Raw genomic sequence first — 25,577 nt, forward strand, 5'->3', positions numbered from 1 at the left:
ATGGTTTTTGTTGTGACCCCAGCAACTCCAGGGAGCACAGCTGTAGAATTTCTCTAAAACATCAGGAAATCTTACTTCACTGATTGTTGAGTAATGACAGCTTGTTATAAACATAGAAACATAGAAGTCTGACGGCAGAAAAAGACCTCATGGTCTATCTAGTCTGCCCTTATACTATTTCCTGTATTTTATCTTAGGATGGAACTATGTTTATCCCAGGCATGTTTAAATTCAGTTACTGTGGATTTATCAACCACGTCTGCTGGAAGTTTGTTCCAAGGATCTACTACTCTTTAAGTAAAATAATATTTTCTCATGTTGCCTTTGATCATTCCCCCAACTAACTTCAGATTGTGTCCCCTTGTTCTTGTGTTCACTTTCCTATTAAAAACACTTCCCTCCTGAACCTTATTTAACCCTTTCGCGTATTTCAATGTTTCGATCGTGTCCCCCTTTTCCCTTCTGTCCTCCAGACTATACAGATGGAGTTCATGAAGTCTTTCCTGATATGTTTTATGCTTAAGACCTTCCACCATTCTTGTAGCCCGTCTTTGGACCCGTTCAATTTTGTCAATATCTTTTTGTAGGTGAGGTCTCCAGAACTGAACACAGTAAAAGGGGTTGTTGGAGGGTTTTACATGACCTCTCCTTGTTTTAGCCTGTATGCATTAGGGTTTGTTTTATGTGTTCTGTTGTTACAATAAGTGAGAATATTTCTACCTTTGAGCTTGTCCAGCACGTAACAATTATATTCCACCATTTCTTTGATATTAGTGTAAACCTTCTCCAATGGCCGCTCGGCTTAGCCCACACAGAGCATGGAAAGAAATTGAAAAAATCCTTGTGGCACCCTCCTTGCAAACGGCTTTTAGTAAGTTAATACCGCATTTATTTAATGTACACAATTACAAGCCCTGTACAAATCTACAAGTGACGTTACATACATGAGTTTACAAAAGAGCCACGCTGCCCAGGGTGCAGGGCTGTTGCAATCCACGTTTTTCCACGCCCAACTCAAATCTCTGGGCTCCGTCACCTGTCTGCCCACAGAGGGGTGAAAGTTGAGGATGCAACAGGTGGGTGAGATGCTCTGGACCGGTTGGGCACATTGATTTTTTGGGGGCTTCCGAGGTTGCCGCTGCTGCGTTCGCAAGCCCAGGATTGTGTGAAAGTGCTATCAGTTGCCGTTCACGACAAACGTTCATGGGAAGCAACAAGGAAAAGGTTTTTCTGTTCCCCACATCCCAGCAGCAATGGGGTCCTGGTAAATCCACCAGTGGGGCAGCCCCGTTCCTTAGCAAATCGTTGTCCTCTCCTATCCAATAGAAGTGCAAATAACCAGCAAAATCCCAGGCTAATTTTTCTAGACTGCAGTGCAAGTCTAGAATTATTTCTATTTAGTTATGCCCATCCCGTTCGCTCCTCATTAATGCTCATTTTCTATGGGGTCATTCTTTTGTTTGAAAAGAAACCATGACAAAAGCAACACCTTCCTCGCCTTCAATCTTCATTAGAAAGCAAGTTTTTTTCCTATTGCTGTTTTCTCACCTTCAATCATCTTTTTATTTTGTTAGAAAGAGCAATTTTTTTCTTTTCATATATGTTGTTTTTGTGATGGTTTAGTTTCAAATAAGGCTTCGACTTCACCTGGTCCACTTGACAAAAGAATGACCCATAGGATTCCAGGTGTTGGCACGAAGCAAAGGATTCGAGCCTTCGCACAATGCTCCCCAAAACATGGGGTTCAATTCTGCTGATGGGACGCTGAACCGAAGACCTCGCTCCATATTATTAAGGTTCTCTAAGGCAGGGTTTCCCAACACTGGCAACTTGAAGATATTTGGACTTCAACTCCCAGAATTTCCCAGCCAGCATTCTCTGGCTGGGGAATTCTGGGAGTTGAAGTCCAGATATCTTCAAGTTGCCAGTGTTGGGAAACACTGCCCTAAGGGGCTGTGCGCCAGGGCACTGGCAGGCCTATTGTTCCTGCCACATTCTGATTTTCTTCGGATTTTTGTACCTTTTTGCCAGATGAATAAAACAAAACAAGGGCTTGGGATGGTTTCTTAGGAAATGGGATGAAGCGGGATTTCTCTTTCCGATCGCTGCGTATTTCCTGGGGTTAGAAGCGAAGTTAAGGGCTCTAAATTTTCCTCGGCTAATAGGACAGATCAGAAGAAGAAAATGCCTCTAATAAAAGACATTAGGGTATCGCCCCCAAAAACTGTGCGTGAGAGAGAGCACTTCCTACCTTAATGATTTGCCATAAAAAGGCCGTTCTCCCGTTAGAGATTATTTTTGTAAAGTGCTTTAAAAAAAAAAAGGTTGAGGATTTTTCGGCCATCGTCGGGGGCTTCCTTGGGAGGCCCCAATCTGGCTTTTCCTGCCCCCTATTTTCTCCCTGTTGCCTGATGGCACTGCCCCATGCCTGCTTATTATATGATACAACATGGATCCAAACTTTGGGGGAAAGTCTACCGGTGCCCCCTTCCGCCTCTGGAGGGATGGTACGGTCCAAAAACTCGTTATCAAAAACGATGAATGACCCACGATCCATCTGCCTAGGACAGGGGGCAGGCAAAGTGGGCTCTTCTATGACTTGTGGACTTCAACTCCCAGAATTCCTGAGCCTATCATACCACCAGCTGAGGAATTCTGGGAGTCATAGAAGAGCCAACTTTGCCCCTTGCCCTAGAACAAGGGGCATCAAACTGTATTTCTCCACGGACCAGCTGGGGAGGGAAGAATACCTCCTACGGCACCTTTCTGTGCCCCCTCCTGCCCCATTTTAGCTGGCAAAGTGCTGCAGGAGGCCATCCAGGCTAAAACTGCGCTGCCCAGGAGTCGCACATGCCCCCTGCGCCGTTTTCACTAGCCGAGGCACCGCAGGCTGGTCGTTTGCCATTCCCAGGCTAGATTTAAGCACCCCGCGGGCTGCAGGTTTGACATCCGCATCTTAGAAATGTCTAAACAGCTACTTCAACTTCAAGGCAAAGCAACGGTTGAAGTCCAACCAGCATCTCGGGTTCAAGTGGTTTTCAGAACCACACCAAGCGGAATCCAACCCCTGGACAAAGGCACGGACCTTCTGGCAACCAGCCCTGAGCTCGCCCGGAAGAGAAAGCCCAGAAACGCGTGAAAATGACCACACGCTGTAGGATGTCTTGGTAGCTTCTCCAGAAGAAGAAGAAGTCCATCTCGGCACAGAGGAGAATTCGATGCGACTGTTTCGAAAGAAAAACACCCAGGGGTGAAGCCTAGATCCTTTCAAGGAGGCATCTCTTGACGTTTCCTGGAAGCTGTGGCCTCTGGAGTTCAGCCTGAAGGACGTGGCAGGACTAACTGGCTGCCCACCTCGATGCCCAGCTGTCCAGCCTTTCTCTTGGATCAATGCAATGTCCAAAGTTGGCAAAGCGAGCAATCCTGGGCTCGGCTATCGAGAGAGGGCTGGGAAGCATGGTTCTTCGGATGTTCCTGCTCGGCTGCTTCCAAGCTAGCCAAGAACTCGTCAAAGTTGGGGTAAGGACACTTGTGAAAGAGGCTTTTGCAAGGGGGAATTAGGGGATTAGGGATTAAGTGAGCCGCCTTGTTGAGAATTCTTCATGCAGGTAGAGTTTTTTAATTTTTTTCATCCGGGAAGGTTTCTATGTTCTCGCCCTTCGAACGGGGTGATCTGGTTTGATTTTTTTTTTTTTTGGCTTGGAGGGCAACAGATCACTTTGAAGATGATCTATTCGAAGGGTGTCCGACCTCGGCAGCTTTTAAGATCTGTGGGCTTCAATTCCCAGAATTCTTTAAAAAAAAATCTAAACCAAGTCTTAAAAGTTGCCACGTGTCTGATCTATTCTGGGCGTTAACCTCTTTTTCCTGCTGTTTCCGGCTAGCACGAAATATTGAATATCAAAATACCGAAATTGAGAACGAGCGAGAATCCAATCTTGCCGTCGGCCACCGCTTGAGAAGCGACCGTCTTCTGTTTTTGGTTAATACTGGCAAACCAGAATTGCTTGGAGAAGTTCTCAAGATTCCCCCGGGAGGCTTGTCTCTCCCTTCGGATAAAAACCGCAGAAACGCCACCGCTTTCTCTTCCCCCGAACGGGTGCACCGAGACTTCTGCGTTTATCCAGCAGCAGACGGGGGACAGACGGGGGTCTTCTATGGAGAAGTGTTGCCCCTTAGCTGGCCAGAAGAGTGAGCAGAAAGGGAGACCGTCCAGTCTTGTAGAAGCCCAAAGCAACGGTCCCGACTCCCTGGCCAAAGGTGGCTAGGAGAAGGGAGAACGGATTCGGGGCTGCTGGCCTCAAAACTCAGCTTGTTTTCCGCTCACGGAGCAGACGGCGAGAAAGAGAGAGAGGGAGAGAGAGGAGATTCCTTCAGAACTTAGGGGAAGATCTGGAGTTCGAATTTGGGGGCCCATTCCAGGGCGCTCTTGACCACCGCCACAGCGGCAGCCCCCAGGGCCACCGTCAGCCCCATCACGGCCAGCTTGACGAAGCGGTTGGTCCTAGGTTTGGTTGCTAAGAGGGACTTGGCTCTCTCTTCCGCCCGGAGTTGCTCTCGGAAGCGCTGGCGGAGGATGGTGTCCGGCTGTTGCTGGGACGAAGCCAGCTCGAAGTCTTTGAAGGTGGAAACCGCCGTTCTGCAAGGGGGGGAGGAAGAAAAGAGGGGAGGGGTGAATAACCTAGAAGATTGACGGCAGAAAAAGACCTCACGGTCCATCTAGTCTGCCCTTATACTACTTCCTGTATTTTATCTTAGGATGGATCTATGTTTATCCCAGGCATGTTTAAATTCAGTTACTGTGGATTTACCAACCACGTCTGCTGGGAGTTTGTTCCAAGGATCTACTACTCTTTCAGTAAAATAATATTTTCTCATGTTGCTTCTGATCTTTCCCCCAACTCACCTCAAATTGTGGCCCCTTGTTCTTGTGTTCACTTTCCTATTAAAAACACGTCCCACCTGAACCTTATTTAACCCTTTAACATATTTAAATGTTTCGATCATGTCCCCCTTTTCCCTTCTGTCCTCCAGACCAGGGGTAGGCAAAGTTGGCTCTTTTATGACTTGTGGACTTCAACTCCCAGAATTCCTGGGACAATCATGCTAGCTCAGGAATTCTGGGAGTTGAAGTCCACATGTTATAGAAGAGCCAACTTTGCCTCCCCCTGCTCCAGAATATACAGATTGAGCCCCTTAAGTCTTTCCTGATCAGTTTTATGCTTAAGACCTTCCACCATTTTTGTAGCCCATCTTTGGACCCGTTCTATTTCATCCATATCTTTTTGTAGGTGTGGGGTGGGGAAGGCCTCCAAGTGGGGGGGGGGGGGGGGGGCTTGGCAGGGACGGTGGCGTGGACCTGGCCAACACCTCCCCCCCCTCCAGGGAAGGAGGCCGCTCCTCACCTCTCAGCTTGCTGCTGAGCAGCTTCCTGGGCGAGCTTCGAAGGCGGGAACTGGACGAAGAGGTCTCCAGCCCGGCTGATGAGCATCTCGTAAGGGAGGTCCTGCGGGATTTGAGACAGCAGATGGTGGACGGACGCCATGTCGCAGTCGCAGGCCAGGACCTCAGGGGCCCGATGGAGCACAATCTGCAAAGGGAAGCGACGAAAAGAAGGACTCAGCTCAGGCCGATCGCCCGTCCTGGTTTGGGATGAAGAGGAGGCCAAAGGCTCCCACTGAAGGCTTCCCAAACAAGGACTCTTGTTCTATGGGGAAGGAGAGAATTGTACACAACCCCAAACAGTTGGAACTGGTATGTCTCAGCCGTCCTGAGTCCTTCGGGACTAGGTAGCACAGAAGTCGAATAAAATGAATGAATGAATGTCTGAGAAGGAAAAGAAAAAAGAAGGGAGGAGAGGAAAGAGTAATAGAGAAGAAGGGGAGAGGAAGGAGGGAAGGGAGGAAGGAAGGAAGGAAACGGGAGAGGGGGGAAAGGAAGGAAGGAGGGAGAGAAGGAATAAAGAGGAAGGAAGGAAGTCTACGGAAAGGGGCGGCATACAAATCTAATAAATAAAAAAATAAATAAATAAAGGAAGGAAGAGGAAGAAGGGTGGGAGGAAACAATGAAAGGGAGGGAGGGAGGGACAGAAGTCGAATAAAATGAATGAATGAATGAATGTCTGAGAAGGAAAAGAAAAAAGGGAGGAGAGGAAAGAGTAATAGAGAAGAAGGGGAGAGGAAGGAGGGAAGGGAGGAAGGAGAGGGGGGAAGGGAAGGAAGGAGGGAGAGAAGGAATAAAGAAGGAGGAAAGGAAGGAGGGAAGGAAGTCTATGGAGAGGGGCGACATAGAAATCTAATAAGTAAATAAATAAAGGAAGGAAGGAAGAGGAAGATGGGTGGGAGGAAACAAAATGAAAGGGAGGGAGGGAGGGAGGAGAAAAGGGAAAGTGGCTTGACCGTCCCTTCGGACACCCACCACTGCTGCAAAGTAGATGGGCATCAGCGGGTGGCAGGCGAGGAAGAAGTCGTATAACCGCACCACGTGCTTGAAGTCGGACAGGACGTGTCCGAACCAGGTGATCAGCCAGCTGAGGGCGAAGATGGTCCCAACCTCGGCTCTGTGCCCAAAAAAAGGGAAAACGTTTCAAATGTAAACATATTAAATATAGCAATAGCAATAGCACTTCTATACCGCAACACAGTGCTTTTACAGCCCTCTCTAAGCGATTTACAGAATCAGCATATTTGCCCTTCTAAAATCTGGGTCCTCATTTGACCCACCTCGGAAGGATGGAAGGCTGAGTCAACCTTGAGCCTGTGGTGAGATTTGAACTGCTGAACTACAGTTGGCAGTTAGCTGAAGTCGCCTGCAGTGTTGTACTCTAACCATTGCACCACCCTGTCTCAAATAGGTATAATATCCACATCCACTCAGCAAAGTATTGGATTGTTACATGCTGTTTTTTATCACTGTTGTTAGCCGCCCCGAGTCTGCGGAGAGGGGCGGCATACAAATCCAATCAATCAATCAATCAATCAATCAATCAATCAATCAATCAATCGGACTCTTTTCCTCTTTTCTGAGGGTAGATACCATTGCACATTCTTTTCCTTCAGGGAAACAGAAATGGAGCCTAAAAAGGGGGTACCAGATGGAAACCCCCCCACCCCAGCTTCTCCCCACCCCAATCTCAATCAAAATAGACCTGGAAGGGACCTTTGAGGTCATCTAGTCCAACCCCCCTCCTCAAGCAGCAGATCCTAAATCATTTCTGACAGATGGCTGTCCAGTCTCTTCTTAAAAACCACCTTCTGGTGGCAAGCTGTTCCACTGGTTAATTCTTCTCACTGTTAGTAAGTTTCTTCTTAATTCTAGGTTGCTTCTCTCCTTGTTTAGTGAAGATCCATTGCTTCTTGTCCTGTCTTCAGGGGCTTTGGAGAAGAAGTGGACCCCTTGTCTTTGGGATACCCCCCTCAAATTCTATCCTTCCCCCTGTTCTGCCGGGCTCTCTAGTAGGAGCCTCCCGAAAATTCAAGGGTACAAATTTCAGACACACACACCTTTGAAAATTCAAAACAATGTTCTTTGTTCAAAAGTCAAAATAAACTAAGCACTCTTTTTGTATTGCAAAGAGCACTCGTCCCAAAACAACCTGTAATCTGTACAATTTCCCTTAAGCAGTCATTAAGTACTTAACTAGCAGCTGTGAAGAAACTTCACATCCCTTCTTCTTCCAACAAAGTGAGACACACACACACACACACACACACACACACACACACACATACACACGTTGCTTTGCTTTGGTTTCAAAGGCGGGAAAAATCAACAAGCAAAGTCCAGAAACCAGCAACCCAGGATTCCTGAGGAACTGCGACCAGATACTCTTCCACAACGGCCAAACCCACACGCTGCTATTTATAGCAGCAGTCCTAATTACAGCAGCCCCACCCAACCACAGGTGGCCTCATTTTCTCTTGTAATAATCCTTCAGTTGTTGTCTCCTATGCATCACTCAACGCATGTGTGGATGTGTCATTAATTCTTGTTCAGAATCCAAGGATGATACAGATGATTGATCTCCTCCTGGGCTGTCTGCCAAACTCCCCTCTTCCCTGTCACTCATGTTGCCTTGGTCAGAGGAGACTTCATTGGCAGATTCCATCGGGAGCAAAACAGGCCTGCGGCATGTGGATGTCTCCCCCACATCCACCTGCACATTCCTTGGGGCAGGAGCTGGGGCAGAGCTAACCACAACCCCCCCCCACAGCCTTTTTTTCTTCTAGACTAGTCAAACCCAATTCCTGCAACTATTCTTTATTGTGTCCATGGAGGTTCTCAGTCACCTTTGACTTTCTTGTTTTTGCTTTGAAGAAGCTTCTTGGATGAGAAGTGAAACATCTTCAAAGAAAAAGAAGGAAATTCACTTGCTTCATGGAAAAATCACAGTGTTTGTAGGTTTTAGTTTCCCAGGCCTTTGATCACCTTAGTTGCTCTTCTCTGCACTTTTTCCAAAGTCTCAACATCTTTTTTTTGTAACATGGTGACCAAAACTGGGCGCAGCATTCCAGGCGCGACCTTACTAAGGCTTTACAAAACGGTACTGATACTTCACCTGATTTTGATTCTACCCCTCTGTTTATAGGATCTGGGATTGTACAGTAGTACCTCTAGATACGAGCTGCTCCACATGCAAATATTCCACGTTACGAGCTGAGACGCGAGCAAAATTTCTGTTCGACACCCAAGCTCAAATTCGGGATACGAGCCGAGCGTCCACTAGGTGGCGCAAGAATTCCATTTTTTCCAGTTATCTCGGTGCGAAAAGCCAAATCTAAATGCATTGGTTCAAGATACGAATTGATCGACATACGAGCTCGGCTCTGGCACGAATTAAACTCGTATGTCGAGGTACCACTGTATTAGCTTTTTTTGGCTGTTGCCCTACATGGCTGAGCAGCCTCGTTTTGATTTCACGAACATGAGGATGCTACAACAATTGTGTGAAAACTGTTCATAAGTCACTGTTTTCAGCGCCGTTCTAACTCTGTCACTAAATTAAGGATTGTAAGATGAGGACTACCTAAACACGACCTCCCCACTCCAAAACTTAGAAACATAGAAGTCTGACGGCAGAAAAAGACCTCCTGGTCCATCTCGTCTGCCCTTATACTATTTCCTGTATATTATCTTAGGATGGATATATGTTTATCCCAGGCATGTTTAAATTCAGTTACTGTGGATTTATCTACCACGTCTGCTGGAAGTTTGTTCCAAGGATCTACTACTCTTTCAGTAAAATAATATTTTCTTATGTTGCTATTGATCTTTCCCCCAACTAACTTCAGATTGTGTCCCCTTGTTCTTGTGTTCACTTTCCTATTAAAAACACTTCCCTCCTGGACCTTATTTAACCCTTTAACACATTTAAATGTTTTGATCATGTCCCCCCTTTTCCTTCTGTCCTCCAGACTATACAGATTGAGTTCATGAAGTCTTTCCTGATATTATGCTTAAGACCTTCCACCATTTTTGTAGCCCGTCTTTGGACCCGTTCAATTTTGTCAATATCTTTTTGTAGGTGAGGTCTCCAGAACTGGACACAGTATTCCAAATGTGGTCTCACCAGTGCTCTATATTAGCGGGATCATAATCTCCCTCTTCCTGCTTGTTATACCTCTAGCTATGCAGCCAAGCATCCTACTTGCTTTCCCTACCGCCTGACTGCACTGTTCACCCATCTTGAGACTGTCAGAAATCACAACCCCTAAATAAATGGACATGAGGATGCTACAACAATTGTGTGAAAACTGTTCATAAGTCACTGTTTTCAGCACCGTTCTAACTCTGAATAGTCACTAAATTAAGGATTGTAAGATGAGGACTACCTAAACTCGACCTTCCCACTCCAAAACTTAGAATACCTTTGCATGAAATCGTGGAGATCTGGATTCACTTGGTCTATGATGGGCATCAGATAATTTAAAATGTGTCTGGTATTTTCCATGGTTGGGTCCATAAAATCCCTGTAACCAAGAAAGGATTCACCAAGTTAGAATTCAACAAGGGTGGAGCACACACACATACACACTGTTAAGATATATCATTGACCAACCAACGAATAGGCCTAGCAATTTAAGTCAGCCAGTGTTCTGCCGGTGTGTCCCAACCGCCCGTAATTACAGGGTAATTAGTCCAGAAAGACACACACCACACGATAGAAGGAAAACCAAAAGTCTTTATCAACAGAAAAGCAGAACAAACTCCCTTTTTAAATGTCAAAGGGATTTTCTGGTACACACAAGGCACAGGTTAAATGCAATCCAATTCCTCACCCAGTAACTGGGAAATTGAGTCCAAATTCCAAAGTCCAGAACGTCCACACACAGTCTTGAACAGGGAAACAGCAAAACCATGATCTTGACAAAACTATGAATCAGATTAACTTCCACAAGGCTAAACCAGCACACTGTTCTTTTTATCTGTAGCACTAATTACAGCAGCCCCACCCAACCACAGATGGCCTCACTTATCTCCTGTAATAATCCTTAAGTTGTTCTCTCCTATGCATCACTCTACACATGCGTAGGTCCGTCATACGTTCTTGTTCAGAATCCAGGGATGATAAGGATGATTGATCTGCTCCTGGGCTGTCTGCCAAACTCCCCCCTTCCCTGCTACCCACGCTTCCTTCGTCAGAGGAGCCTTCGTGGGGAGATTCTATCAGGAACAAAACAGACCTGTGGCATGTGGATGTTTCCCCCATATCCACCTCCACATTCCTTGGGGCAGGAGCTGGGCCAGAGCCAAACACAACAGCCAGTAGGAGCTAACTACTTCTGAGTCTTTGCAGAGAATCAAAACTAAAAACCTTAAGCTCAATGCTGGGTGTTGGTCCAGTCCTCTATGTTCTCTGTGGAAAGGATGGAAGGCTGTACACTCTCTGTACAGCTCTGGTGAAATGAAACTAACTAGTCTCTGCTGTCTGTAACTGCTTGAAGAAGAGCTCTGCTCATGGTACATTCATCTGTTAATAGGCTTATAAAGAAGTTTATGAATCCAGCTGAATCAGTCATGGAGTCGTCAATCAAAGCCCTGCATGGCATTGGGCCAGATTACCTCCGAGACCACCTTCTGCCGCATGAATGCCAGTGCCTGGTCAGGTTCCACAGAGTTGGCCTCCTCAGGGTCTTGTCAACCAAGCAATGACGGTTGGCGGAGCCTAGGGGAAGAGCCTTCTCTGTGGTGGCCCTGGCCCTCTGGAATCAGCTCCTTCCGGAAATTCGCACTGCCCCCACCCTCCCTGCCTTCCAAAAAAGTTTAAAGACCTATTTATGCCACCAGGCCTGGGGCCATTAGATCCTAGCCCCCTGACCAATGAGTGTTTTAGTGTATTTATGGATTGAATGGGGATCAATGATTTTTGAGATGTATACTGTTATGTACTTTGATATGTTGTGAGTTGCCCCGAGATCTCGGAGAGGGGGCAACATACAAATCCAATTAATCAAAGAAAACATAACTTTCTGATGGCTTATCCCTGAAGGTCTCCCTATATTGGCAAGGTGCCAGAATAAAGATGGAGAATGTAGATGAAGCTAGGGTGTTTTATGAAGAAAGTGGTTTGAACAGGTCCAAACAACCATGCAAATAAATTAAAGATAGAGAAGAGGAGCAGGGGGCTATCTGCAAAGAGAGGGAGGAAACACAAGGTGCTAGGAGAAAACAAATACAAACACAACAAGAACTGGTACTAAGCAGCAGACTACGAGAACCTAAAGAAACCATAAATAGAGATGTCGTCAGACATAAAAATCTTTTCGGTAAATGTAAATGGATTAAATAAATCAAGAAAAAGAAACCAAATATTTGCAAAACTCAAAAAACAAAGAGCCCAAATAAATATTTTACAAGGAGTGCACATTAAAAAATCGAATAGAAAATTATTATGCAATTCAAAATTAGGAAATATATATCCAATTCATAAATAAATAATAAATAATGTGTGTGTGCTTTGGGTTTTGATTTTTGCAACGAACGTTAGACACCCGCATATCGCAGGAATAACATGAAACGATGCAAATGACCCAAACTGCAATCTAAGAAATAACAACAACAACAACAGACTTGGAAGGGACCTTGGAGGTCTTCTAGTCCAACCCTCTGCTTAGGCAGGAAACCCTACATCAGACAAATGGTTATTCATGTTTATTATACTCCTCAAATGAACAAACTTCTTCTTTTTTTAAAAAATGATTTTTATTTACATATAAACAGTTAAACAGATAAACATTAACAACTTACAGTACATTACGTACAGTACAAACAAAAAGTTAAAAGACGAGTATGTAGTATATCTCTTCCCTCCTGAGGCTGGCTTAATTGACAGCCTCCTTATTTTAATTTTTATCTATCTATCTATCTATTTATCTATCTATCTATCTATCTATCTATCTTTTTTCCTTCCTTCCTTCCTTCCTTCCTTCCTTCCTTCCTTCCTTCCTTCCTTCCTTCCTTCCTTTTGTATCCTGCCCCTCTCTGTAGACTCGGGGCGGCTAACAACAATAATAAAACAGCATATGACAAATCTAATATTTAAAATAACTAAAAACCCTTATTAAAAATTAAACATACACACAAACATACCATGCATAAATAGTATAGGCCTGGGGGGAAAGGAATATCTCAATTCCCCCATGCCTGACGACAGAGGTGGGTTTTAAGGAGCTTACGAAAGGTGAGGAGGGTGGGGGCAATTCTGATCTCTGGGGGGAGCTGGTTCCAGAGGGTTGGGGCCACCACAGAGAAGGCTCTTCCCCTGGGTCCCGCCAGATGACATTGTTTAGTCGACGGGACCCGGAGAAGGCCCACTCTGTGGGACCTAACTGGTCGCTGGGATTCGTGCGGCAGAAGGCGGTCCCTTCAAGCCGCTGAGGTTAAGAAACGCTGGGAAATGAACATACCTGAGGTGATGGGTTGAGAGTTTTTCCACCAGGGTGGCCGACAACCTCTCCCCCACCACAAGAAGGAAGGTGACCACAATGTCATGGTATCCCTGGTAATAATGGAGTTGTGTGTTGCGTTGAAGAACCTGCAGGATGCAATCGATCAGCTCTTCCTGGAGACCCTCTCTCTGCTCGTCGGGCATGTCTGCAAAGAAGGGGAGAGGGAAGAATTGCATTGCACCTAGGTCAGCTGCAGCATGCAAGTGTGTGCTGACCAGCTGATTTTTGACCTTCCAGAGGGCGAGGGGAGGCCGTTTTCACACTTCCGGGGCTTCAGGAAAGCCTCCGGAGCCTGTGGGTGGCAAAAATCAGCCCATCCACAGGATCTGGAGGCTTTTCGCTGCCTCCATGTTGGTTGAGGCAGGCAGGATTCCCTTGAGTACCATTTGTTTTTACGGAGTTTTCATGGTCAGAAAAAAAGGATCGACCGATCACCATACCTGGCGGGAAACGCCGGAGGGATCGCCTTACATCCAGCAGGACTTGCTGATAATCTTTGCTCTTTTCCCGAAGTTCTTCCTCTAAACGGAACAGCGAAGAATGCTAGAGTTAATTACAGTTGCTAAGTAAAACCAGGAAACTAAGAAATGGTGCTGTTAAATCGCAGTAGCATTCATGCCCTTAGCATTCAGGTGGCATGTTACAGCACACACTTTGCCCTTGGTGGGAAATGGAATGAGGACGCTCATCTCTAACCTTCCCCACAACGCCAGTCAATGATCTACTGACCGCTGGCACTGCTACACGATAGTCATACCAACTTCCCCCATGAACATTCCCCGCGAAAGCTACGTGACTTGTAACCTTGCTTTCCGGATGACCCTTGTAGCACTGATGATGTTCTTTAGTCAGATAATAAAAGCTCAGAGGGCATCTTTTAAAAAAAAAATACAAATAATTAAAATCTTGATTGTGAATACACACTCAAATGAAAACGGAGAAAAAGGGAAAGAAAAAAAACCCCAAACTGTTGTCAAATGTAAATATAGTTGCTTTAATGAACCATTATACCACAGAATTGAAAGGAAAGGAAATATAGAAATAGATATAGCAGCTTTGTTAAAAGAAATAACATCGCAAGAATTTGAAAAAAAACCAGAACTATATTTATTGGGCATCTTCAATACAAAAATTAAAAAAGAAATTAGGTATTTGGTCATCCATATATTGACAGCTGCTAGGCTAGCCTATGCCCAGCATTGGAAAGCTGATAAAATAATAATAATAATAATAATAGTAATAATTTATTGGATTTGTATGTCGCCCCTCTCCGTAGACTTGGGGCGGCTAACAACAATGATAAAAACAGGATGTGACAATCCAATAATAAAACAGCTAGAAACCCTTATTTATAAAAACCAAACATACACACAAACATACCATGCATAACTTGTAATGGCCTAGGGGGAAGGAATATGTCAACTCCCCCATGCCTGGCGGTATAAATGAGTCTTCTTGAGTAGTTTATACCAGAAGAAGGCATAATTATTAGAAAGCTACTAGAATGTGCAGAGATGGACAGAATGTCCAAAAAATTAGAAGGAAAAGAAGACCCAGAATACTATAAGATATGGGGAAATCTTTACAACTTGCTAGAGAAAAGGACAATGATAAAATAAATAAATTACAAATTAGAAAATTTGTAAAGCAAAGCAATACGTTAACAAAAGAATATTAACTTATGAGGAAAAAAGTTCTCTGATCAAATAGTCTGAAAGAGTTGGGAAATTATTTTTCCCAAATGTCTGTAATTAACTATATGCTTGGTTTCAGTTATTGTTTTGTTTTTACTTGTCTATTTGTATGTCTGTTTTATTATTTATGTACAAAAAAAAGAGAAATTGATATTGATAATTTAAGGAGATTAACGTGTATCAGTAAGTAGGAATTGAAATGGTTGCAAATGAATAAACTGCAAACAAAAAATATCCTGCTAAATAGCAGGTATCTACTTTAAGTTCTGATACCTCACAGTCACTCATGCCCTCATCACCTCGAGGCTCGACTAATGCTCTCTACATGGGGCTACCTTTGAAAAGTGTTCGGAAACTTCAGATTGTGCAGAATGCACCTGCGAGAGCAATCATGGGCTTCCCCAGGTATGCCCATGTCACACCAACACTCCGCAGTCTGCATTGGTTGCCGATCAGTTTCCGGTCACAATTCAAAGTGTTGGTTATGACCTATAAAGCCCTTCATGGCACCGGACCAGGGTATCTATGAGACCGCCTTCTGCCGCACGAATCCCAGCGACCTGTTAGGTCCCACAGAGTTGGCCTTCTCCGGGTCCCGTCAACTAAACAATGTCGTTTGCCGGGGCCCAGGGGAAGAGCCTTCTCTGTGGCGGCCCCGGCCCTCTAGAACCAACTCCCCCCGGAGATTAGAATTGCCCCCACCCTCCTCGCCTTTCGTAAGCTCCTTAAAACCCACCTCTGCCATCAGGCATGGGGGAACTGAGATACTCTTTCCCCCTAGGCCTTTACAATTCATGTATGGTATGTTTGTATGTATGGATGTTTGGTTTTACAGTAAGGGTTTTTAGTTGTTTTAGTATTGGATTTACATGCTGTTTTTTGTTACTGTTGCTAGCCGCCTCGAGGCTACGGAGAGGGGCGGCATACAAATCGAATAAATAAATAAAATAGATAGATAGATAGATAGATAGATAGATAGATAGATAAATAAATAAATACCAAAGTTACCTAATGTATAAAGAATAATGCTTTGTTTTGTCTTGTTTGTTTGTTTGTTTGTATATATGTATGCTTTTTTTCCTATGTTGTTTTGTTTTTATTAATGTAAATAACTAATAAAGATTTCTTTTTTTAAAAAAAAGCTCAGAGGGCATCAAGGCCCCTGAAATTAAGGGCTGGGAGGATGTTCTGGGGGGAGAGGGGCTCGCAGCCCACCCTTATCCTCCAAGGCTCGGCAGGTGGTCGTAAGGGGAGGGCTTCACCTGGGGGAGGCAGGAGGTCCTCCGTGTTCACGTTGAGCAGCCTGGGCCACACTTGGCAGCGGATCTCGTCCATGAGAAGGCCTCCTTCGCTGATCGCCATGCGCCGGAGGGGAGCGATGTCCACCGGTTCATTGTTCAGCACTTGGTAGATCTCGGCTACCTTCTTCTTCTGTTTTGCCTCAGAGTCTGAAAGGGACAGAAACCAGGATCAGTCAAGGGCCGTTTCTCCCATCAACCAGGACTGGCCTCAGCCAGCCAAGTTCCTGTTCTGCCGGGGTGTCTCAACCGCCCGTAATTATAGGGTAATTAGTCCAGGAAGACACACACCACACGATAGAAGGAAAACCCAAAGGTTTTTATAAACAGAAAAACAGAAACAGCTCCATTTTTAAATGTCAAAGGGATTTTCTGGTACACACAAGGCACAGGTTAAATGCAATCCAATTGCTCACCCAATAACTGGGAAATTGAGTCCAATTCTAAAGTCCAGAGAGTCCACACACAATCTTGAACAGCACAAAAACCACGATCTTGATGAAACAATGAATCAGATAAACTGCCAGGAGGCTAAAACACTAAGCTGCACTTTTATCTGTAGCACTAATTACAGCAGCCCCACCCAACCACAGGTGGCCTCATTTTCTCTTGTAATAATCTTTCAGTTGTTGTCTCCTATGCATCTCTCTACGCATGTGTGGATGTGTCATTAATTTTTGTTCAGAATCCAGGGATGATACAGATGATTGACCTCCTCCTGGGCTGTCTGCCAAACTCCCCTCTTCCCTGTCACTCACGCTTCCTTGGTCAGAGGAGGTTTCATCGGCAGATTCCATCAGGAGCAAAGCAGGCCTGCGGCATGTGGATGTCTCCCCCACATCCACCTGCACATTCCTTGGGACAGGAGCTGGGCCAGAGCTAACCACAACAGTTCTGGTCTAGAATAATAATAATAATTTATTAGATTTGTATGCCACCCCTCTCCGAAGACTTGGGGCGGCTAGAAACCAGGAGGTGGTGAGTTCTAGCTCCACCTTAGACAGAGATGCTAGCCAGGTGACTTTGGGTCAATCACCAGGAGACAATGAGTTCTAATTCTGTTTTAGGCAGGAAAGTTGGCTAGGTGACACTGGGCCTATCTCTAGGAGACTGAGAGTTCTAGTCCTGCCTTAGGTATGAAAGCAAGGTGGGTAAGGTTGGGCCAATCACCAGGAGACAGTGAATTCTAGTTCTGCGTTAGGCATGGAAGCCAGCTGGCTGAGTTTAGGTCAACCACAAGGAGATGGTGAATTCTAGTCCCACCTTAGGCATGAAAGCTGGCTGGGAGACTTTGGCCCATTCACTCACTCTCAGCCCACTCCACCCCACAGGGTTGTTGTTATGGAAAAACAGGAGGAACAAGGACTATTAGGCATGGCATGTTCGCCACTTTGAGTCGATTATAAAATGACAAAGGGATTTAAAAAAAATCTAATAATAAATAAACTCAGCATCAAAGCCCAAGAAGGGAAGTCCAACAGACACAGAAACATAAACACCTAGAAGATTGAGGGCTTCTTATGTTGCTTCTGATCTTTCCGCCAACTAACCTCAGATTGTGCCCCCTTGTTCTTGGGTTCACTTTCCTATTAAAAACACTTCCCTCCTGAACCTTATTTAACCCTTTAACATATTTCAATGTTTCGATCGTATCCCCCCTTTTCCTTCTGTCCTCCAGACTATACAGATTGAGTTCATGAAGTCTTTCCTGATACGTTTTATGCTTAAGACCTTCCACCATTTTTGTAGCCCGTCTTTGGACCCGTTCAATTTTGTCAATATCTTTTTGTAGGTGAGGTCTCCAGAACTGAACAGAGTATTCCAAATGTGGTCTCACCAGCGCTCTATATAAGGGGATCATAATCTCCCTCTTCCTGCTTGTTATACCTCTAGCTATGCAGCCAAGCATTCTCCTTGCTTTCCCTACCACCTGACAGCACTGCTCACCCATTTTGAGACTGTCGGAAATCACGACCCCTAAATCTTTCTCATCTGGAGTTTTTGCTAACACAGAGCTGCTAATATAACACATCAGTCCAGTCAGGTGACATGGATTTTCAGAATGAAGTCATACCCTTGTGCTTCCTAACTTGAACATGAACTGACAAAACAAACATTCTCACTTCATAAGGTTATTTTTGAAAAGATTGGCACCCACCTTTTAAAGAAACCAAAACAAAAACCAAAACAAAAAACAGAGATTTATATGGTGAGATAAAGAAGCAAAGCAACACTGAGAGGTAAAAAGCATCCAATGCTCCTAGAAATTTTGCATGCAAATCACAACTGCCCTACATACTTCATTAACAACAACAACAGAGTTGGAAGGGGCCTTGGAGGTCTTCTAGTCTAACCCCCTGCTTGGGCAGGAAACCTTACATTAGTTCAGGCAGATGGTTATCTAACATCTTAAAAACTTCCAGTGTTGGAGCCTTCACAAACTAAAGCCAGGAAAAAGTTGTTAATCCTCAATTATTTATTTCATGGGCCTCATTATTAGCGGGACAAGGAAGAAAATGAATATGTGTGTATGTGTTTGTGTGGAAATAACACAATCACCTCAATGAGTCCAAAAGGAAGTAGCAAAACCTGTTTGTATTTATATCCCTGTTTCATAACACCCCTATTATTATTATTATTATTATTATTATTATTATTATTATTATTATTATTATTTATTCGATTTGTATGCCGCCCCTCTCCGAAGACTCGGGGCGGCTCACAACATGTAACAACAAATCATAAATAATCTAACAATTTTTAAAATGTTTAAAGATTTAAAAGACCCCATATACTAACAGACATACACACACGCATACCATATATAAATTAAACATGCCCAGGGGGAGATGTTTCAATTCCCCCATGCCTGACGACAAAGGTGGGTTTTAAGGAGTTTACGGAAGGCAGGAAGAGTAGGGGCAATCCTAATCTCCGGGGGAAGTTGGTTCCAGAGGGTCGGTGCCGCCACAGAGAAGGCTCTTCCCCTGGGGCCCGCCAACTGACATTGCTTAGTTGACGGGACCCGGAGAAGGCCCACTCTGTGGGACCTAATCGGTCGCTGGGATTCGTGCGGCAGTAGGCGGTCTCGGAGATAGCGCTCTCTTACCTAATTTCCTATCTAATGGACAGTTTTAGAACTCATATTCAAATAATCAGATGGGGAGGCTTTAATTTGGTGAAACTTTCATCTTTTTCCCTGGATATAATATGTCCTACTGGCCTAAACAATCTGAATCCTGGATATTTACAAAAGGATTTTGGAACAGGTGACTGAAATAATAGCCTGTTCAGCTGTTATCTGGCACATTTCACAATTTCTAAATTTTACAAGTTTTAAAGAATATAACACCAAAATGTATCAGGATACCTGACCTAAATACTTTTAAGAATTAGAAGGCTAAACAAATAGGGGGTGAAACGGTCTAATGCAAATTATAAAAAGGGCAAATACTAAAGCTGAAATGGTGGTATGGAGGTATATGAACTATGTAGAATACACCTTCCATTTTTATAAATACAGTGATACCTCATCTTACAAACGCCTCGTCATACAAACTTTTCGAGATACAAACCCGGGATTTAAGATTTTTTTGCCTCTTCTTACAAACTATTTCCACCCTACAAACCCACCACCGCCGCTGGGATGCCCTGCCTCTGGACTTCCGTTGCCAGTGAAGCACCCGTTTTTGTGCTGCTGGGATTTCCCTGAGGCTCCTCTCCATGGGAAATCCCACCTCCGGACTTCCATGTTTTTGTGATGCTGCAGAGGAATCCCAGCAGGGGAATCCCAGCATCGCAAAAACGGGCGCTTCGCTGGCACCGGAAGTCTGGAGGTGGGGTTTCCCAGCGAGGGGAGCCTCAGTGAAATCGCAGCATCGCAAAAACACAGAGGTCCAGAGGTGGGGTTTCAAGGACTTTGGTGTTTTTGCGATGCTGCAATTTCACTGATGCTCCCTTTGCTGGGAAACCCCACCTCCAGACTTCCGTTGACAGCGAAGCGCTCGTTTTTGAAATGCTGGGATTCCCCTGCAGCATCGCAAAAACACAGAAGTCTGGAGGTGAGGTTTCCCATGGAGGGGAGCCTCAGGGGAATCCCAGCAGTGCAAAAACGGGCGCTTCGGCTAGCAAAAGGGGTGAATTTTGGGCTTGCACACATTAATCGCTTTTCCATTGATTCCTATGGGAAACATTGTTTCGTCTTACAAACTTTTCACCTTAAGAACCGCATCCTGGAACCAATTAAGTTTGTAAGACAAGGTATCACTGTATATATTTTTTTCTTTTATTATGTTCAGCATCAATTTTTTTAAAAAAAAACAAGTCACAAATATAACAAGAGAAGGAACTTGTTGGATAACCATCTGTCTGAAGTAGTGTAGGGTTCCCTGCCTAAGCAGGGGGTTAGACTAGAAGACCTCCAAGGTCCCTTCTAACTCTGTTATTATTACTATTATAACTTCAGAGATCATCTAGTCAAAACAAATAAATATTTATTACATAGATGGGCCTATTCAATTCTCTGCCCAATTCAGGAATCAGTATATCCTCCATAGGTAGACATCCACCACTGTGTAAACACCAAGTTTTCTCAATCTTGGTGACTTAAAAATGGGTGGACTTCAACTCCCAGAATTCCCCAGTCGGCATGCTTTAAAATGGGTGGACTTAAATTTTCCCAGAATTCCCCAGCCCACATGCCTTAAAAGAATGTAGACTTCAACTCCCAGAATTCCTCAGCTGGCATGCTTTAAAATGGATGGACTTCAATTTTCCCAGAATTCCCCAGACAGCATGCCTTAAGAAGGTAAACTTCAACTCCCAGAATTCACCACCAGCATGCCTTAAGGTGGACTTCAATTCCCAGAATTCCCCACCAGCATGCCTTAAGAAGGTGGACTTCAATTCCCAGAATTCCAATGCTGGCTGGAGAATTCTGGGAGTTGAAGTCCACTCCTCTTTAAGATGCCAAGGTATAGAAACACTGAACATATAGGAAATTTCAGTCTGTGTTTTAAGTTTCTATGAATCCACAATTGTTTAAAATCCCTTCCATTTCCCTCTCCCTCACTCAAATTTTATTCCTTTTCATGAACAGTCCCACCAACTCCAAATGAATTATGCTAGAAAAAAAATGGCTTTTTCTTGCACAAATGCAAAAAGAATTTCTTTAGGCCTTATTTAATATCTTGTAAAAGGATTAGGATTAGATTAGGTTATGTTAGGGTTTGGGTTAGGCTGGGTTAGGGTTAAACAACCGTATATACAGTATGTGAAGAAGTTGAGTTTCCTGCACCGAGTCTGCGGAGAGGGGCGGCATACAAATCTGATTAAACTTAAACTTAAACTGCGCATGCTTTGCCATCTTGTTTTCGGCTTTTTAAAACATTTTATTTTATTTTATTTTTTGCATGTGCAGGAAGGAAATGAACCGGCAACAAGATAAATTAGAAGCCACCCCCTCCTATTCTCCTATTTTTTTTAAATTTCAACTTGAAATAAAAGACTAGAAGACAAATAAGAAATAAATAACTGGGCATGGCTAGTTTAATGAAAAGAAGGACCAGGGGAGACATGATAGCAGCCTTCCAGTATCTCAGGGGTTGCCACAAAGAAGAGGGAGTCAAGCTACTCTCCAAAGCACCTGAGGGTGGAACAAGAAGCAATGGGTGGAAACTAAACAAGGAGAGAAGCAACTTAGAATAAGGAGAAATTTTCCTGATAGTTAAAACAATTAATCAGTGGAACTATCTGCCTGCAGAAGTTGTGAATGCCCCAGCACTGGAAGTTTTAAAGCAGATGTTGGATAACCATCTGTCTGAAGTAGTGCAGGGTTTCCTGCCTAAGCCGGGGGTTGGACTAGAAGACCTCCAAGGTCCCTTCCAACTCAGTTGTTGTTTTTTTCTTATTTGTTATTTGACAGGTGATTGTCACCAGAAAAACCTCTGGACAGTTGTTCCTCTGCTAGGAACTGTGGATGTAGTTACAGGTGATGCTCAACTCACAATCATTTATTTAAGAAGAGTTCTAATTTATCACTGCACCAATATATATCTATATACAGTATATATTTATAACAAATCCTTGGATTTAACACCCATCTAAGCACCCTAGCATAGCTGGCTGGAGAATTCTGGGAGTTGAAGTCCACCAGTGTTAAAGTTGCCAAGTTTGAGGACTCCTGTCCTAGGAGTCACATAATAAAAATCCGGGCACTTGACAACTGGCAGAGATTTGTGACAGGTGCACCATCCCAGGCGGTGGGATTATCTTTTTGGACCACCTCAGCAGGCTTCTGACAAGCAAAGAAAGCTGGATTCGCTTAAAGACCATGTGATTTGCTCAATGAAATTGTGAAATTGTCTTCTGCGATTGTGGTTCATTTAGCAGCCAGATTGCTTCTGGTCCCCAACTCTGAGTCCTTGGAGAGGGATGGCGCATAAATCCAAGAAAGAAAAAGAAAGAAAGAAAGAAAGAAAGAAAGAAAGAAAGTCCGAGTCTATGGAGAGGGGTGGCATACAAATTTAATAAATAATAATAATAATAATAATAATAATAATAATAATAATAATAATCAGGAAGGAAAGAAGGAAAGAAGGAAAGAAAGAAAGAAGGAAGGAAAGAAGGAGGGAAGGAAGGAAAGAAAGGAAGGAAGGAAGGAAGGAGGAAGGAAGGAAGGAAGGAAGAAGGAAGGAAGGAAGAAGGAAGGAAGGTGTCAGGCTAAACTCTCTAACGGCACATGAAGACTTCAAGAAAAAAGAAAGAAAAAGAAAGAAAGAAAAAAGAAAGAAAGAATGAAAGAATGAAACCTGTGTCCATAAAGTCGAGAAATATCTGTATTTTCTTGACCTGCAAAGGAATTGGTGCCTTTTGAGAAGGAGCCCATCCTTGGATGATTACAGTGATTGTGGTGGCTATTGAACACACAAACACACACATACCTGGAAATCGACTCTCCTTTATTCTATTTCCAGCAAAGGCTCAACAATTAAAAATGCAACTACAGCAAAAGATAAATAAATAAATAAAAATCCTGCCAAAATGCAAAACTCCTGACATTATGCTGATTTCAGCCTACTCTGAGGAAGCGCTAAATGGTTTATACAAGGGGCTGTTGGGTCTCCTCGCTGTTCTTTCCTGCTAAATTGCTGCAGGGCGGAAAGGAAGCGCATTTATTTGCAGGTGGCAATGCCCTCTCTTCTGCCCACACATTGCCTTGGTGGACAGCTGTGGGTTGGATTTCTCTCCCCTTTGACTTCTGCCAGGCCCAGCAAAAATAAATGATCAGACATGTAGAAGATTTGATAGGAAATTAGGGGAAAAAGGAGTATCAGGTATGTTTCCTCCCTTGAGACGTATTTTTGTAACACATACACAAACATCCATCCATAGCCATGGATTTCTAAGAGGGTGGAGGTTCGTTCTCCAAGCTTGTGGGTAGGTTTCTGAACGTTTCATTATCAGGTTAGATAAAATCTCAATTTCTAGTTCTACCAAATTTCTGACCTGTAATACTTGACTTACAACAGTTTGTTTATGTGTGTTGGAAGTTACACAGGAACTGAAAAAATGACAAATGTCTGTTTTTCACACTTGTGACCATTGCTTCATCTCCATGCTTATGTGATCAAAACTCACACTCTCATTTCACAAAGTGAGTAATAGAAATGTGGGGCTCAATTATTGGTTGTAAGTTGAGGAAACTCAGAGTCCCCCCACAACACATACACAAACAGGACCACATGTGTATTTCTTCATGTTATAAATTGAGGACTACATATGTGTTATAATTTGAGGACTGTGTATGTGTTACTATGTGTTGTAAGTTGAGGATGTGTATGTTACATGTTTTAAGTTGAAGACTACATGTATTACTACATGTTGTAAGTTGAGGACTGTAACTATGTGTTGTAAGTTGAGGATATATTGTAAGTTGAGGACTACATGTTTTTTTCATGTTGCAAATTGAGGATCACATGTGTATTATAAATTGAGAACTATGTGTTTGTGTTACCACGTGTTGTAGGTTGAAGATGTGTATGTTACATATTTAAAGTTGAGGGCTACATGTTTGTTACTACACGTTGTAAGTTGAGGACTACATGTGTGTTTTTTCATGTTACAAATTGTGGATCACACGTGTGTTATAAATTGAGAACTATGTGTTTGAATTACTATGTGTTGTAGGTTGAAGACATGTGTGTATGTTACATACTTAAAGTTGAGGAGAACATGTGTGTTACTACATGTTGTAAGTTGAGGACTGTATTACAATGTGTTGTAAGTTGAGGATGTGTTGTAAGTTGAGGACTACATGTGTGTTTCTTCATAAGTTGAGGACTGTGTGTGTGTATGTTACTATGTGTTGTAGGTTGTGTGTATTGTGTTACAAGTTTTAAGTTAAGGGCTGTGTGTGTATAGACACACACACACACACACAAACATTTACTTCATTACCAATAACTCAAGGGAACCACTATGTCGGGTACGCCTTCCTCCTGTCTTCACCACAACCCTGTGAGGTGGGAAAGAGCTGGGCGTGCCCATCGGAAAATACAGGCGAGACGCTTCCCCGGTTGAATTTCTGCCTGCGTTGGTCGAGGCCAAACAAGCCCCTCCCTGCCCGCCTCTTGGTGGCGCCGCCTCTTCTGATTGGCTGTCTCAGCCCCGTCAGAGGACAAGAGGGGCGAGGCTTCCGCGCGGCCACGCCCCTTCCCTTCCCCTCACAGCAGCAGCAACTTTTACCTCAGAGGAGAAGGCCGCGCGTCCCCCGAGATCGCCAATTGGCAGGCGGCCTGCTTGGGTCGGACGGGCCTGCCTACCTACCTCGCTCCGCGTTGTCATGCAGCCGTGGCGGCTTCGGCTGGGTCATGGTCTCAGGCCACCGCAGAGGCTCATCCCGGCGGCCTGCCGGACTCCGTGTCTTCCTTTTCCCCCTGTCCACGCACACGGTCCCGCCTTCCGCCTACGTAGACGCCGCCTCCGCCAATCGCTTGCGGGATGCGCCGCGGAGGCGTAAACATCTGGGCGTACCTTCCCGAGACGCATGCGCCGGCCCGCCCATCTCCTGTGATTGATAAAGTGGGGGGGAGGGAGACGAGGACTTTCCTAGTGCAGGGGTAGGCAAAGTTGGCTCTTCTATGACATGTGGACTTCAACTCCCAGGAATCCTGAGCTACCATGATTGGCTCAGGAATTCTGGGAGTTGAAGTCCACAAGTCATAGAAGAGCCAACTTTGCCTGCCCCGGCCCTAGAGAGATAGGAAAATATAGAGTGGCGCGCAGCGCAAGCTTCAGGGATAAAAATGACAAAATTATAGAGATAGAAAAAATAGACTACTTACCTTTGGATCTACAGATATAGTCCTCAACTTACAACCACATTTGAGCCTAAAATTGATGTTGTTAAGTGAGACATTTCTTAACCATCATAAATAAGAGTCAGTTGTCAAGCATCCAAAATGAAAATCATGTGACTAGGGGAAGCTGCAAAGGTTTTAAGTGAATAATGGTAATAAGTCACTTTTCTCAGCACTGCTGTAAAACTTCAAACAGTCACTAAGTGAACTGTTATAAGTCCAGGACAACCTGTAGTTGTCCACTTTAGTTATAACCATTTGTTTTAGTGACTGAAGTTA

At 44.2% G+C, this 25,577-nt stretch overlaps 1 protein-coding gene across 1 annotated transcript; it reads right to left on the minus strand.

Moving 5' to 3' along the window:
- Nucleotides 1-866: 866 nt before the first annotated feature.
- On the minus strand, nucleotides 867-24,930 carry TBC1D20 (TBC1 domain family member 20). Its single transcript, XM_070744366.1, has 9 exons — nucleotides 24,766-24,930; nucleotides 15,904-16,089; nucleotides 13,388-13,468; nucleotides 12,906-13,092; nucleotides 9,867-9,968; nucleotides 6,418-6,559; nucleotides 5,406-5,590; nucleotides 2,679-4,639; nucleotides 867-2,624 (listed from the first exon to the last, which is right to left on the minus strand). Exons 1-8 carry the CDS (start codon nucleotides 24,809-24,811, stop codon nucleotides 4,381-4,383), a joined length of 1,188 nt encoding a protein of 395 aa, XP_070600467.1. The 5' UTR covers nucleotides 24,812-24,930; the 3' UTR covers nucleotides 867-2,624; nucleotides 2,679-4,380.
- Between the last annotated feature and the right edge of the window lie 647 nt (nucleotides 24,931-25,577).

This window comes from Erythrolamprus reginae, chromosome 3, assembly GCF_031021105.1.
Source record: "Erythrolamprus reginae isolate rEryReg1 chromosome 3, rEryReg1.hap1, whole genome shotgun sequence".
Lineage (NCBI taxonomy): Eukaryota > Metazoa > Chordata > Lepidosauria > Squamata > Dipsadidae > Erythrolamprus > Erythrolamprus reginae.

Bases quoted from the DNA above. Each gene is read 5' to 3' on its own strand.
- TBC1D20 (XM_070744366.1), bottom strand. From the start codon at position 24,811: ATGACCCAGCCGAAGCCGCCACGGCTGCATGACAACGCGGAGCGAG. The intron at 5,591-6,417 runs GTGGGTGTCCGA...TTCCCTTTGCAG, and splicing joins CCATCTACTTTGCAGCAGTG to ATTGTGCTCCATCGGGCCCC. The intron at 4,640-5,405 runs GTGAGGAGCGGC...CCCCCCTTGCAG, and splicing joins GCTCAGCAGCAAGCTGAGAG to AACGGCGGTTTCCACCTTCA.